The 12812-nt window shown below is 43.1% G+C and overlaps 1 protein-coding gene across 1 annotated transcript in view; it reads left to right on the top strand.

Moving 5' to 3' along the window:
• The window catches only part of eif2b4 (eukaryotic translation initiation factor 2B, subunit 4 delta), a 51551-nt gene extending 41489 nt beyond the window's left edge, over positions 1 to 10062 (top strand). Inside the window, 4 exon segments of the mRNA XM_055635905.1 lie at positions 137 to 264; positions 4022 to 4196; positions 8619 to 8799; positions 9757 to 10062. Of these exon segments, the coding sequence (XP_055491880.1) occupies positions 137 to 264; positions 4022 to 4196; positions 8619 to 8799; positions 9757 to 9956 (684 nt within the window). The 3' untranslated portion in view covers positions 9957 to 10062.
• Positions 10063 to 12812: the final 2750 nt, after the last annotated feature.

Below are 12812 nucleotides of genomic sequence, written 5' to 3'. Positions count from 1 at the left end.
TTTTGAAGGAGGATCTAGACATAATGCACAGCCAATTTGCTTTAATTGGCAATTCATGAGGATTTATTGCTTCAGTCTTGATGTAAGGATAATTATTCTTCCAATCTGTCTATAACATGACCTGTATTACTTCTAGGCAAAAGCCATATTGTTTGAATGCATAGATAAATATGTAAAGGAGAAGATTCATTTGGCTGCGGAAGCGATATCAAAATCTGCTTTTGAGAAGATTAATGAAGGTGATGTCATTCTGGTGTACGCATGGTAAGTTACAACAAGAACTAAAACATCTGCCCATGTTCAGTGTTGTTCTAGAAATATTATAGCAGCTCCAGAAAGTATCCACCCCCACCTTCCTCTCCTCCCCACGGAAAATGAAAACCAAACTGGTTATGTAGAGAAAAATAGGTCAGTTTTAATAGATTTGCTGTTATAGATGCACAGTGATACAGTGTGGAAACAGGCCCTTTGGCCCAACTCGCCCACACCGGCCAATAATGTCCCAGCCACACTAATCCCATTTGCCTGCGCTTGGTCCATATCCCTCCAAACCTGTCCTATCCATGTACCTGTCTAACTGTTTCGTAAATGATGAGATAGTCCCAGCCTCAACTCCTCTGGCAGTTTGTTCCATACACCCACCACCCTTTGTGTGAAAAGGTTACCCCTCGGATCCCTATTAAATCTTTTCCCCTTTACCTTGAATCTATGTCCTCTGGTCCTCGATTCCCCTACTCTGGGCAAAAGACTCTGCATCTACTCGATCTATTCCTCTCATGATTTTGTGTATCTCTATAAGATCTCCCCTCATCCTCCTGCACTCCATGGAATCGAGACCCAATAAATCTATTCTGAACCCTTTTAAGCTTGACAATATCTTTCCGATAACATGGTGCCCAGAACTGAACACAATATTCTAAATGTGGTCTCACCAACGTCTTATACATCTGCAACATGACCCCCCAACTTCTATAGTCAATACTCTGACTGATGAAGGCCAAAGTGCCAAAGGCCTTTTTGACCACCTTATCTACCTGCGACTCGACCTTCAAGGAACCATGCACCTGTATTCCTAGATACCTTTGCTCTCCAATACTGCCCAGAGGTCTACCATTTATTATTGTTCGTCGTCCCAAAATGTGACACAGCACACTTTTCTATATTAAATTCCATCAACTATTTCTCTGCCCACCTGGCCAACCTATCCAGATGCTGCTGCAATCTTTCACAACCATCTTAAATAGCTGCAAAACCACTAACTCATCAGCAAACTTGCTAGTCTTGCCCTGTATGTTCTCATCAAATTCATGGTGTAGATGACAAACAGTAATGGGCCCAACACCGAACCCCGAGGCACACCACTAATCAGGGTCCTCCAATCTGAGAAGCAACATTCCACCATCACAATCTATTTCCATGGAGCCAATTTGCTAATCCATTCAGCTATCTCTCCTTGGATCCCATGCGATCTAATCTTCCAGAGCAGCCTACCATGCAAAACCTTGTTGGATGCCTTACCTGTACATCTACAGCCCTGCCCTCATTACCCTTTGGTCACGTCTTCAAAAAATTCAATCAGATTTGTGAGACGCGACCTCCACGTACAAAACCATGCTGACTATCCCTAATCAGCCCTTGCCCAAATGCCTGTATAACCTATCCCTCAGAATACTCTCCAGTAACTTACCAACTACAGATGTTAAGGTCACCGGCCTATAGTTCCCAGCATTTTCCCTGCAGCCCTTCTTGAAAAGAGGCACAACATTTGCCATCCTCTAGTCTTCCGGCACATCTCCTGTATTTAAGGACGACTCGTAAATTTCAACCAGGGTCTCCGCATTTTCCTCTCTAGTTTCCCGCAATGCCACACAGAGGTGACCGCTTTGATTCCAGAGAGGTCCCACTCTCTCCCTAGTTACCCTTTTCAACCTTATGTATTTATAACATCTTTTGGGATTATCCTCAATGCTACCCACCAGAGCTATCTACTGGCCCCTTTTTGCCCTTCTGATTTCCTTTTTTAGTTTACTCCTTAGTTCCCAAAACTTCTCCAGGGATACACTTGATCACAGCTGCCTATTCCTGTCCCATGCATCCTTCTTGTTTTTGACTAATGTCTCAATTCCCTCGTCAGCCAAGCTTCCTTACGTTTGCCTGCTTTGCCCTTCACTCTAATGGGGACGTACACATCCTGAGCTTTCTTCAGTGCACTATTAAAAACATCCCACTTGCCGATGTTCCTTTCCCCTCAAATAAGCTGCTCCAGTCAACTTGAGTGAGACTTTCTCTCATTTCTCTCAAACCCTCTAAGTTGGTCTTACCCCAGTTGAGCATTTTAACACGTGGACCCTCTCCATCCCTATCCATAACCAACTTAAACCTAATCGAACTGTTGTCACTGGTCCACAAACACTTCATTAACTTGCCCCTCCCAAATTTCCCAATACTAGATCCAGCATTGCCCTCTCACGTATGGGGGCCTCCACATACTGCTTGAGAAAACGCTCTTGAACACTTTGTGGAATTGCACCCCATCTAAACCCTTCATGCGATGATTTTCCCAGCCCATATGGGGAAAATTAAAATCCCCTACCACAACAACCTTATTTGACCTGCAGCTGTCTGCAATCTCCCAGCACATTTGTTCTTCCAATTCCCGTTGACTATTCGGGAGTCTGTAGTACACCCCCAACAAGGTGATCATCCCTTTCTTGTTCCTCAGCTTCACCCATATAGCCTCACTAGATGAACCGTCTGTGATGTCACCTCTGAACACAGCCGTGACATCCTCCTTAACCAACAATGCAACCCCCCCCCCCTCTTTTTCCCTCACCTGTATCTCCTGAAGCTCCTGTTAACCTCAACTGAATAAAACCCTGGAACATTGAGCTGCAGGTCCTGCCCCTCCCTTAACCCGGTTTTAGTCATGCTACAACGTCCCAGTCGCACGTGCCTATCCATGCCCTCGGCTCATCTGCCTTACCCATCCGGCCCCTTGCATTAAAATACATGCAGTTTAAACCAACCCTCCTTCCTCGCTCTCCCCCTTTCACCTTCCTATTCTGCCCAGCAACCTCTCCCACACCACCCTTCATACCAACTTCTAACCTCTCCCGTGCCTCTGCCCTGCACGAGATCACACGCCCCTGCCAATCTAGTTTAAAAGCTCCCGTGTAGCATTAGCAAACCTTCCCGCTAGGATGTTGGTCCCCTCCAGTTTAGGTGCAACCCGTCCCTTTTATACAAGTCACCCCTGCCCCGGAAGAGAACCCAATGATCCAGAAATCTGAATCCCTGCCCCCTGCACCAACTCCTCAGGCACACATTCAATTCCCCTATCTTCCCTTTTCTTACCTTCACTAGCACGAGGTACTGGAAGCAATCCTGAGATCACTACCCTGCAGGTCCTGCTTTTCAGTCTTTTGCCCAATACTGTAAATTCTTGTTGCAGAACCTCCTTCCTTTTCCTACCTACACACCCGGGAGGGGACAGGGACGGCCCAGCAGTAACTCAACAGCGCCCGCAGCGCCAGAGAGCCAGACTCGACCCCGCCAGTCCAGTCCAGGGCTGCCGACCAACCCGGCGGGACTGGCAGAGCCAAGCTTTAGCCAGCGGCTGCAGCGCCGGCTGCAAGTCTGGGGCCACCCCACCAGCCCAGGGTCACCCCAGACACCTCCGGACCAGGACGGGACATCCGGGAGGGGATGGCTCAGCAGCAACTCAATAAAGCCTGCAGTGCCAGAGAGCCAGGCCCGACCCCGACCACAGACGAAACGCAAGCCTGCACACAATGCAGCACCACCGTTGCCGAGTCTGTTTATTGCAAGTGACCTATGACCTGGGCATGTGCAGTCGGAATACCGAAGTGGAACCATGAATAATAGAATCAAACAGCCTGGAAGAAAGCCATTTGGGCCGTCATGGCTGTTTCTTATGTTCCTTTGTGTCACTGAGATGTAAATTGCAAAACAATGTCTCTAATTGATTTTCCTTTTTAAAGAGTTCATTTTCTTTTCTCAGTTCATCGTTAGTAACCTCCATCCTTTGTGATGCCCACAAGCGGAAAAAGTTCAAGGTAGTAGTGGTGGACAGTAGGCCTAAACTAGAAGGAAGAGAGACACTCCGGAGACTAGTAAAGAATGGGATTCACTGCACCTATGTTCTTATTGGTGCTGTGTCCTATATTCTGCCTGAGGTGCGCTATTAAATTCTTTGCTATCTATTTATTGTTAAGAAATGACTGTCCTATTATAAAAATCCTGTTTGGAAAATTGAATTATTAATACATGTGAACATAACCAAAAGTAGTAGAACAAAAACAACTCAACAAAATAAATAAATATAAAAGTGATTGCCATTGTATTTAAGTTATGTAGCTGATACTAAAGGATCAAAACTAGAAAAACGCTGAGAACACTGAACATTTTTGTTTGTAAATATTTAGCATTTGCAGTTTTTAGAAAATGTTCATTTACTGACACTATAGGCCAGGAGGTTAATTGTGTATATAAACCGAAGTAACTCGAAACACTGTTTCCTCTATTTTACTTTGCCTCGGTCATTGAAATATTTTTAGCTGGATAACCAGCAAATTGGATCTATAGCTTAACATATTTAAATTCTTCATAGTTAGCTTCTGAGGAGTTTTCTCGGGCTCTATCTGTTGCTGTGCAAGTCTTCTGAGGGAAAAATATTAAGGTGCAGTTGTGTGCGATTTCAAATCCGAGAAAGATATTGGTGCATGTTTGGTAATGCTTCTTTTCCAGCAGTGAGAAGCTCCAGCAAGGAGCTAATAAAAGGAATACGGCAGAAAGATAGAATACATTTATAAAAATATGTATATGATTCAAGTAAGAAGAGATGGACTTGTGGAAAATGGAATGTTAAGTGTGGAGAAATAGTAAGATTAAACGAGAACTTACCAGTTCGAAGTTTGATCGTTATTTTGTGAGGAGTACGTTGAGGGAATACGTGAAGAACCCCGCCAGGACGCATGCGTGTCATTCTTCAAAGCAGCGGTGTGAAATCACAGATAACTGTAATGACTGAACATAGTAAGATTAGAGAAGAAATACCAGTTGAGTATATGATCATGGGTGGGAGCGGAGGGCACGTATTCCCTCAACGTACTCCTCACAAAATAACGATCAAACTTCGAACTGGTAAGTTCTCGTTTAATCTTACTATTTTACTTCGGAGTCACGTGAGTGACTACGTGAAGATTTCAAAGCTCTGTGATTTCATGCCGTGGAAACGAGTCCATGCATCACATCTGCCTTAATGACTGTGGGAGGAATTGTGTCAACATAATTTAGACATGAATCCGACATTGAAATCCATGAAAAATTTATTAACACCAAATTATAGCCCCTATTTATGGGGTAAATTATATTACAGAACTTAAAATTGTTTCTGCAAACGTTCCAGGTTTAATGACTGGTTTATGATAAAATAGTTGGAATGTTTTTTCCCCTGACCATCCTGCTGTCTTGAGGATTTGGTCCATTGGTACATCCAACTGCATAGCTGCCGATGTAGCTGCAGCCCTGGTGGAACGAGATTTAAAAATATTAGTATCCACCCCAGCCTGTGTTAGAACCTGTTTCAGCCATCTTGAGATGGTCTGGACCATCACTTTTTTGTGTGGTTGCTTGTGGCTGATTAATAGTGCCTTCTCATTGCCTCTGATGATTTTCGTGTTCTCCATGTATAACAACAAATGTCTTACTATACCGAGACGATCATCTATTGGGTAAGACCTAAATTCTATATTGAGGCCTGCTGATCCCTGTCTGTTCTGCTTAACTAATTCATAAATATGAAACGTAATATTTCCAGATGAAGAAGTCATGTTGTCCAGTCTTAATTTATGTAATGACTGTACCCTTTGTGCCGTGACCAATGCCATTAGCATGACTGTTTTCAATGTCAGTCTATGTAGGGACAGAGCTGTTCCTGGAGACCAATTCCTTAGCATCGTCAGGACAATACTCATATCCCATATTTGAGAGTACCTGGTTCTTGGGGGATTGGTATTAAAAATTCCTCTCATAAGTTTTGTTACCGGGGGTGAGTCCCAAGAGAATGACGCTCTGTTCCTTGCCATAGATAAGTTGATAAGGCACTTCTGGCGCAGTTGATGGCACTATAACTGAGCCTCTCATCATAATGGAGGCCTGCCAGGAATTCCAGAACAGACAGGATGTTCATTGATCTGTAGGTGATGCTGTTTCTGTGACAATACATCTCCCATTTCCTGATATAGACCAGATACTGTTTTTTGGTGGACTATCTGTGGGCCGCCGAAATTATGTTCACTGTTCGGTCCGTCAGTCCCAGCTGTAGTAGAGGTATTTTTACACTCTACAAATTAATAAATTCATATAGTTATGACATGGGTGGCTATCCCTTGTTACGGGATGAACCAATAAATCTGGTCTATTCGGGATGGTGATACATGGTTCTAATACCATGTTCAGTATCACAGGGAACCATGGTTGAGTAGGCCAATCGGGTACTACCAAAATACCAGACGCAGAGTCTTGCTGTATTTTCCTTAATACCCGACTGATGAGGCAGAAAGGAGGGAATGCATAAATAAACAATATCCCCCAATGCAGTGTAAATGCATCTGTCGCCGCTGCCCCAGGGTCTGGTTCCCACGAAACATAGTTTGATAACTGGTGATTAAGTCTGGATGCGAATAGATCGATATCTGGTGTTCCATACCGTGCTGTAATATCAGCAAATACTTTTTTATTCAACATCCATTCGGTGTTTTCATTAAATTTGCGTGACCTGGTGTCTGCCACTAAATTTAGTTTACCTGGTAGGTAAGTAGCTGATATCCAAATATGTCTCTGGATACACCATTGCCAAATTGTATTAGCCAGATTGTCACATGATGTCGATTTGTTTCCACCCATGTGGTTGATATATGCTACCACGGTGGTATTGTCAATCTGTAGTTTAACATGCTGGTGATATGACCCAATACAATATGACTTTAGGCCATGGAATGCACCCAACATTTCCAGGTAGTTTATGCCCAGTGTTTGTAACAATGATGCCTCCTGTGCAGTCCATCTACCTCCACAGCTGGAGATGGAATTGGTGGCACCCCAACCAAGTGCACTGGCATCAGTTTATAGCACCATAGAAGGGTTGCTGATAATGATTGGATTGAAACAAAGCCAAATGTTATCTTTCCACCATTTTAGTTCCATTATAGCTTTGATCGGTAGCTTCATTGGTCTGTCAAAATGACCAGCATTAATTTAGAGTGCTTGTATTTTTGCTCTCTGTAAGTTTTGGTAATGCAGAGGTCCAAATTGTGTGGCTGGAAAGGCAGCCACCATTTTGCAAATTACTTTTGCTACCAATCTGATGGACGGTTTACTGATGTCAATGAGGTTATTGCAAGCCTCTATTAAGTCTATAGCCTTTCCCTTTGGCAAGTCACCGACATGTGAACTGAGTCAATGGTGAACCCCAAATAGTCCATAGTAGTGGAAGGCGTTATTTAAATTTAACTGGATGGATAATAAACTTCTGCATCCCTTGCACACTTGATTTCTCTTCTGCAAACCCCTCTTCAGGATCAGCCCAGAACTGACCCCCAGTACTCCCCTCTGACGAGGGAGATGCACTGTGCAGCCCTACAAGAGGTGCTGCTGTGGGTTTAACATAGTGCCCACAGTGACTAGACTCCATCTCCCGGAGCCTGTCACGTTGGAGCAACTGCTCCACACACCGCTCCATCCGGCTCCAGCGCTCACGGTCGCTGGCCGCTCGCGGCTGCTCTAGGTCGGACTCATCAGAGTCAACGACTTTGTTGGTTTTTTGTTTTGCCTTACTGCCCGGCCGCGAAGTGGATCTGGCCGGTGCGGAGGCGAAGTCGGGCACAGCTGTTCCCATTACGGGTGATTCATGTGCTGCTGGCCACTGCTGGCTGCCCGCAACTCCGCGGCCCTCCCCCGCCAGCTTTGTCGCAGCCCTCGTTGTTTTCTTGGACTTGTCCATTGACTCCCCACCTGTAAATCTGTATGGGAACAACACAAAAGACCGCAGAGTATCTCTTACCTGCAGGTTCCGGCTTTTAAAACTGCCGCTGCGGGGGAACGTCGTTCCACCCCGCCTGACTTTCGCAATGCGTGTAGCGATATGACACGCATGCGTCCTGGCGGGGTTCTTCACGTAGTAACTCACGTGACTCCGAAGTAAAATCATAACAGAGAAACACAGAATGAAGTGGTAGTAAATTACAATTGATCCACTGAAAGACATAATTGGAAGTCAGAAGACCTGATACGAATGGGGCAAGAGTAAGACAGACAAGCAAAGAGAGCATTTTGTACTCTTCCCCTTAGCTTTACTTTAAATCTCGGTATTGCTGAATTGACTTTCAGTGATCTGTCACCATTAGATGCATTTCACAGTCTGGAAAATACAAGATAAATTGTATTGTTCATGTGGGTGCCCATTTTTTGTGGTTGATAAAGTTAGTACAGGGTTTAAGTAGTGCCAACAAGTTCTTGCCTTACTGGCATCAATTAATAGAGACGATTATTATTTTTTAAATTTTCCTTTAAGCTATTCATTATCATTTTCTACACAGGTTTCGAAGGTGTTCTTGGGAGCCCATGCCCTTCTTGCTAATGGCTATGTGATGTCACGTGTGGGAACGTCACAAATAGCTCTTGTGGCAAAAGCATACAATATACCAGTCCTGGTATGCTGTGAAACACACAAGTTTTGTGAAAGAGTTCAAACAGATTCATTTGTATCGAATGAACTGGGTAAGTTTTTAATCTTATTTTAAATGAGGAGACATAAAAAGCATCATTGCTGAGGTTCATATGGTGAAAATGTAGGATAGACAGTGTTTCATGTTTGGCACAGACTTGTGGGCTGAAGGGGTTTCCTTTCTACTTTCTACAATCCATTTCTTCGCCCACTGTATTCAATGTATTGCATCCATTTTCTTAAAGGTATGAAACATACATGCCGACCTCTCCCCACTAAATCCAGTTTTCCCTATTGAAAGTGAGAGCAACACAAATAAATTGATGGTACACAAAAAAGCTGGAAAAACTCAGCGGGTGCAGCAGCATCTATGGAGCAAAGGAAAAAGGCGACGTTTCGGGCCGAAACCCTTCTTCTGAAGAAGGGTTTCGGCCCGAAACGTTGCCTTTTTCCTTCGCTCCATAGATGCTGCTGCACCCGCTGAGTTTCTCCAGCTTTTTTGTGTACCTTCGATTTTCCAGCATCTGCAGTTCCTTCTTAAACACAAATAAATTGATATTCGATTGAAACATGATTTCAAAGGTTTTTTTTCACTCTATTGCCAGCTCTGTGAAGTTTGATTTTGTAACATCTGCATATGCTTAATTTTTTCCAAAAATAACAAGTAATCCATCTCAGTGCTATCAACAACAATTGTACCTTCTGGACAAGAATGTGTGCCTTCAGTTAAATAGGATAAAATGTGTTTTTCTTCAATGAATTATTTTATGTGAAGAATCATTATGGCAATCAGATATTCTTGTGTTAACCCCACCCACTTTCTCACAATCCTCTTGAGAATATTCCCTTTCTGCATCAATGACTAAATCAGCTGACGGACCCAGAATGACGGACTGGCAATACAATGCTTTTCATGTACTCTGGGTATCTGAAAGTGCTTGATGACTGCTGAAATACAATTACTTGTAGGTAACAATTACTCTGCAAATTTTCAAAATGGTCTTTTGCAGATGACCCTGATGATCTTTTGGTGACCCGACGTGGAAGAACTCCTCTTCAGGATTGGCAGGCAAATTCCAAATTGCACCTTCTTAACTTGGTATATGACGTGACACCGCCTGATTTTGTTGATTTGGTAATCACAGACTTGGGAATGATCCCCTGTACTTCAGTACCAGTAGTACTGCGTGTAAAGAACGTGGAATATTAGGACTTTGTGAAACCGTCCGGTGACTAGGAACGAACAGTGATGATGATGGTTCCAGTGTTTTCACATTTTCTCTGGCATGTAATAAAAAACATAGTAATTTGGTTCATTCTTGTGTGCTTCTGTGATGATTAAGGGGTTTGTCAAACTGAAGATTTCAACACATTTCTGTCTCAAATGACATTTTCTGTCCCAACCCACAAGAAATAACCTCCTCATTGGGTTGAGGATAAAATCACTGCTCTCTGGGTGAGAGTACAGACTGGAGACATGCCTCAACAATACCATCAATGTGATTTCACAACTTGCCATGGGGAGGTTTGAGAAACTTGCACAAGGTGAGTGAGTCAGCCCCATAATACATTACATCAACAAAATCTTGTTGTTCTCAGATATCTACAGCAAAACATTCCAAGATTTATTAGTCAAAGTACATCGTATCGAATAAAGATTTGCAAATAGAAGAGAACTTTAAGATAATATGTGGTATGAAAAATGATGCGCTCCATCAGCATATTCAGTCATTGGTGCAGACAGGGAATATTCTCAAGAGGATAGAGTGGAAAGGGATGGTTAGAGTTTGAAAGTGCTGATACTGCAAACAAAATTAAAACATATATGCCAACAGTTCGCTGCCTGTCTCATCAGGTGACGTTTCCTGCACTCCCTTTCAATTCACTGAATTTTCAAAAAGGCGAATTAAAAGATTGCGTATTAAGGGTGGGGTTGATAAATCCGATTAATCTGGAAGATGTGCTCGTTTGGCACCAACAAAGTCCGAAACACGCGTGTGAAATTAAAAGTTTTATTGCATATGAAATTTGAAACGTTTTCTGTGTGTGCAACGCGCTTGTGAAAGTAGAATGCATTACGAGGATCTTTTACCAGGACCCAAGGGTCTGAGCTATATAGAGGTTGAGCGCAGGAGGATGAGGGATGATCTTATAGATGTGGATAAAATCATGAGAGGAATAGATCGGGTAGGGTAATCGAGAGTAGGGTAATCGAGAACTAGAGGACATATGTTTAAGGTGAAGGGGAAATATTTAATAGGAATCTCAGAGGTATCTATTTCACCTAAAGGGTGGCGGGTGTATGGAGTGAGCTGCCAGAGGAAGTAGTTGAGGCAGAGACTATTGCAACATTTAAGAAACAATTAGACAGGTACATGGATACGACAGGTTTAGAGGGTATGGGCCAAACGCAGGCAGGTGGGCCGAGTGTAGGTGAGACATGTTGGTCGGTGTTAGCAAGTTGGGCTGAAGGGTCTGTTTCCAAACCATAACCCCCTCACTGCTTTCAAAAGGAATATAGATAAATTTATTGGAACTTTGTGAAAGCACAAAAGCAGCTGTTTTGGAAAGTTGTTACAAAGATTACAGGCAAGATAAATAGTGATTTAAAAGATGGACTTGCCATTACAATAAATTGCTCTCAACTCTTTTAAAAGCGTTGTGACTGGTTATAGTTTATTTGAGACAAATGTGTTATTAACAAGCATTCTCCAGTCATGTTCCCATCATCTGTTAATGAGTGAAAACATTCTCACCACTCAGGTAAGTCTGAAGAAGGGTCTCGACCCGAACCTTCGCCTATTTCCTTTGCTCCATAGATGCTGCCTCACCCACTGAGTTTCTCCAGCATTTTTGTCTACCTGTCTACTCAGGCAAGAGATGTCGATTGTCCTTAAATTCTTTGGGAAATGCTCAGATATTTCTGATCATATCTATGAATTGTGTGTGGAAATAACAGTGCATTGGATTTGCCATTTTACTCTCAATCTGCAACATTTTTGCGTAGCCATATACATGTAATGTTTCTGAAGAAGGGTCCCAGCCCGAAATGCTACTTATCCGTGTTCTTGGGAGATGATGCCTGGTCTAAGTTACTCCAGCACTTTGTGACTTTTTTGGTAAAGCTGCATCTGCAGTTCCTTATATCTAGAGACAGGATTTTGACATAAATGCCTTGTTTTGCCTTTTTTAATGATTTCACCAGGATAATGCCTTTTTCATGATCGAGTCCCTAAATTTTTTTGCCGTTTTGCTAAAAGGTCATGCTATTTTTTCTAATTGTACCGTGATTACAATGACGTTTTCTATGTTAACACGTTAATATTAATATTATTAACGTGTTAACATAGTATAACTTACAAGAAAACTGCCACCACCGGGGCAAAACCGGGGGCGCCACCGTCAGTCAATCATTCGTGCCACTGCCCGCTGGTTCAGTTTTCTCCAAGATCTATTTAAGAAAGGACTGCAGATGCTGGAAAAAATCAAAGGTAGACAAAAAATGCTGGAGAAACAGTGCGTGAGGCAGCATCTACGGAGAGAAGGAACAGGCGACGTTTCGGGTCGAGACTCTTCTTCAGACTGATGTGGGGGGGGCGGGAAAAAGAAAGGAAGAGGCGGAGACAGTAGGACTAGAAGGAGAACTGGGAAGGGGAGGAGGGAGAAGACAAGGAAAATGAGAGAAATCAATGTTAATACCAATGCAGTGCAGACTACCCAAGCGAAATATCCAAGCTTGTCTCCTCACTACATTTACAAATACCTGAGTTTGAGTATTCTATGCAAAGCATTCATTGATGCTGGAATTCCACTGTGGAAATTGGAAAACAAATCTCTCAGAGGTTTTTTAGAGAAATACACAGAGGAACATATACCAAGCGAGTCATCATTATGGAATAATTATGTTGATAGCAACTTCAACATTGTTGTGCAGAAAATTAGAGATGAAGTTGCATGCAACAAAATATGTATCCCAATAGGCGAGACAACCGATGCTGTGGGGGGATATGTTGCCAATGTGGTCATCTGTACACTGGACGCAGGTCAACCATCAAAGGAGTATTTG

This window comes from Leucoraja erinacea, chromosome 5 (assembly GCF_028641065.1).
Source record: "Leucoraja erinacea ecotype New England chromosome 5, Leri_hhj_1, whole genome shotgun sequence".
NCBI classification, from domain to species: Eukaryota; Metazoa; Chordata; class Chondrichthyes; order Rajiformes; family Rajidae; genus Leucoraja; species Leucoraja erinaceus.
This window is presented reverse-complemented; position numbering and strand designations above follow the sequence as displayed.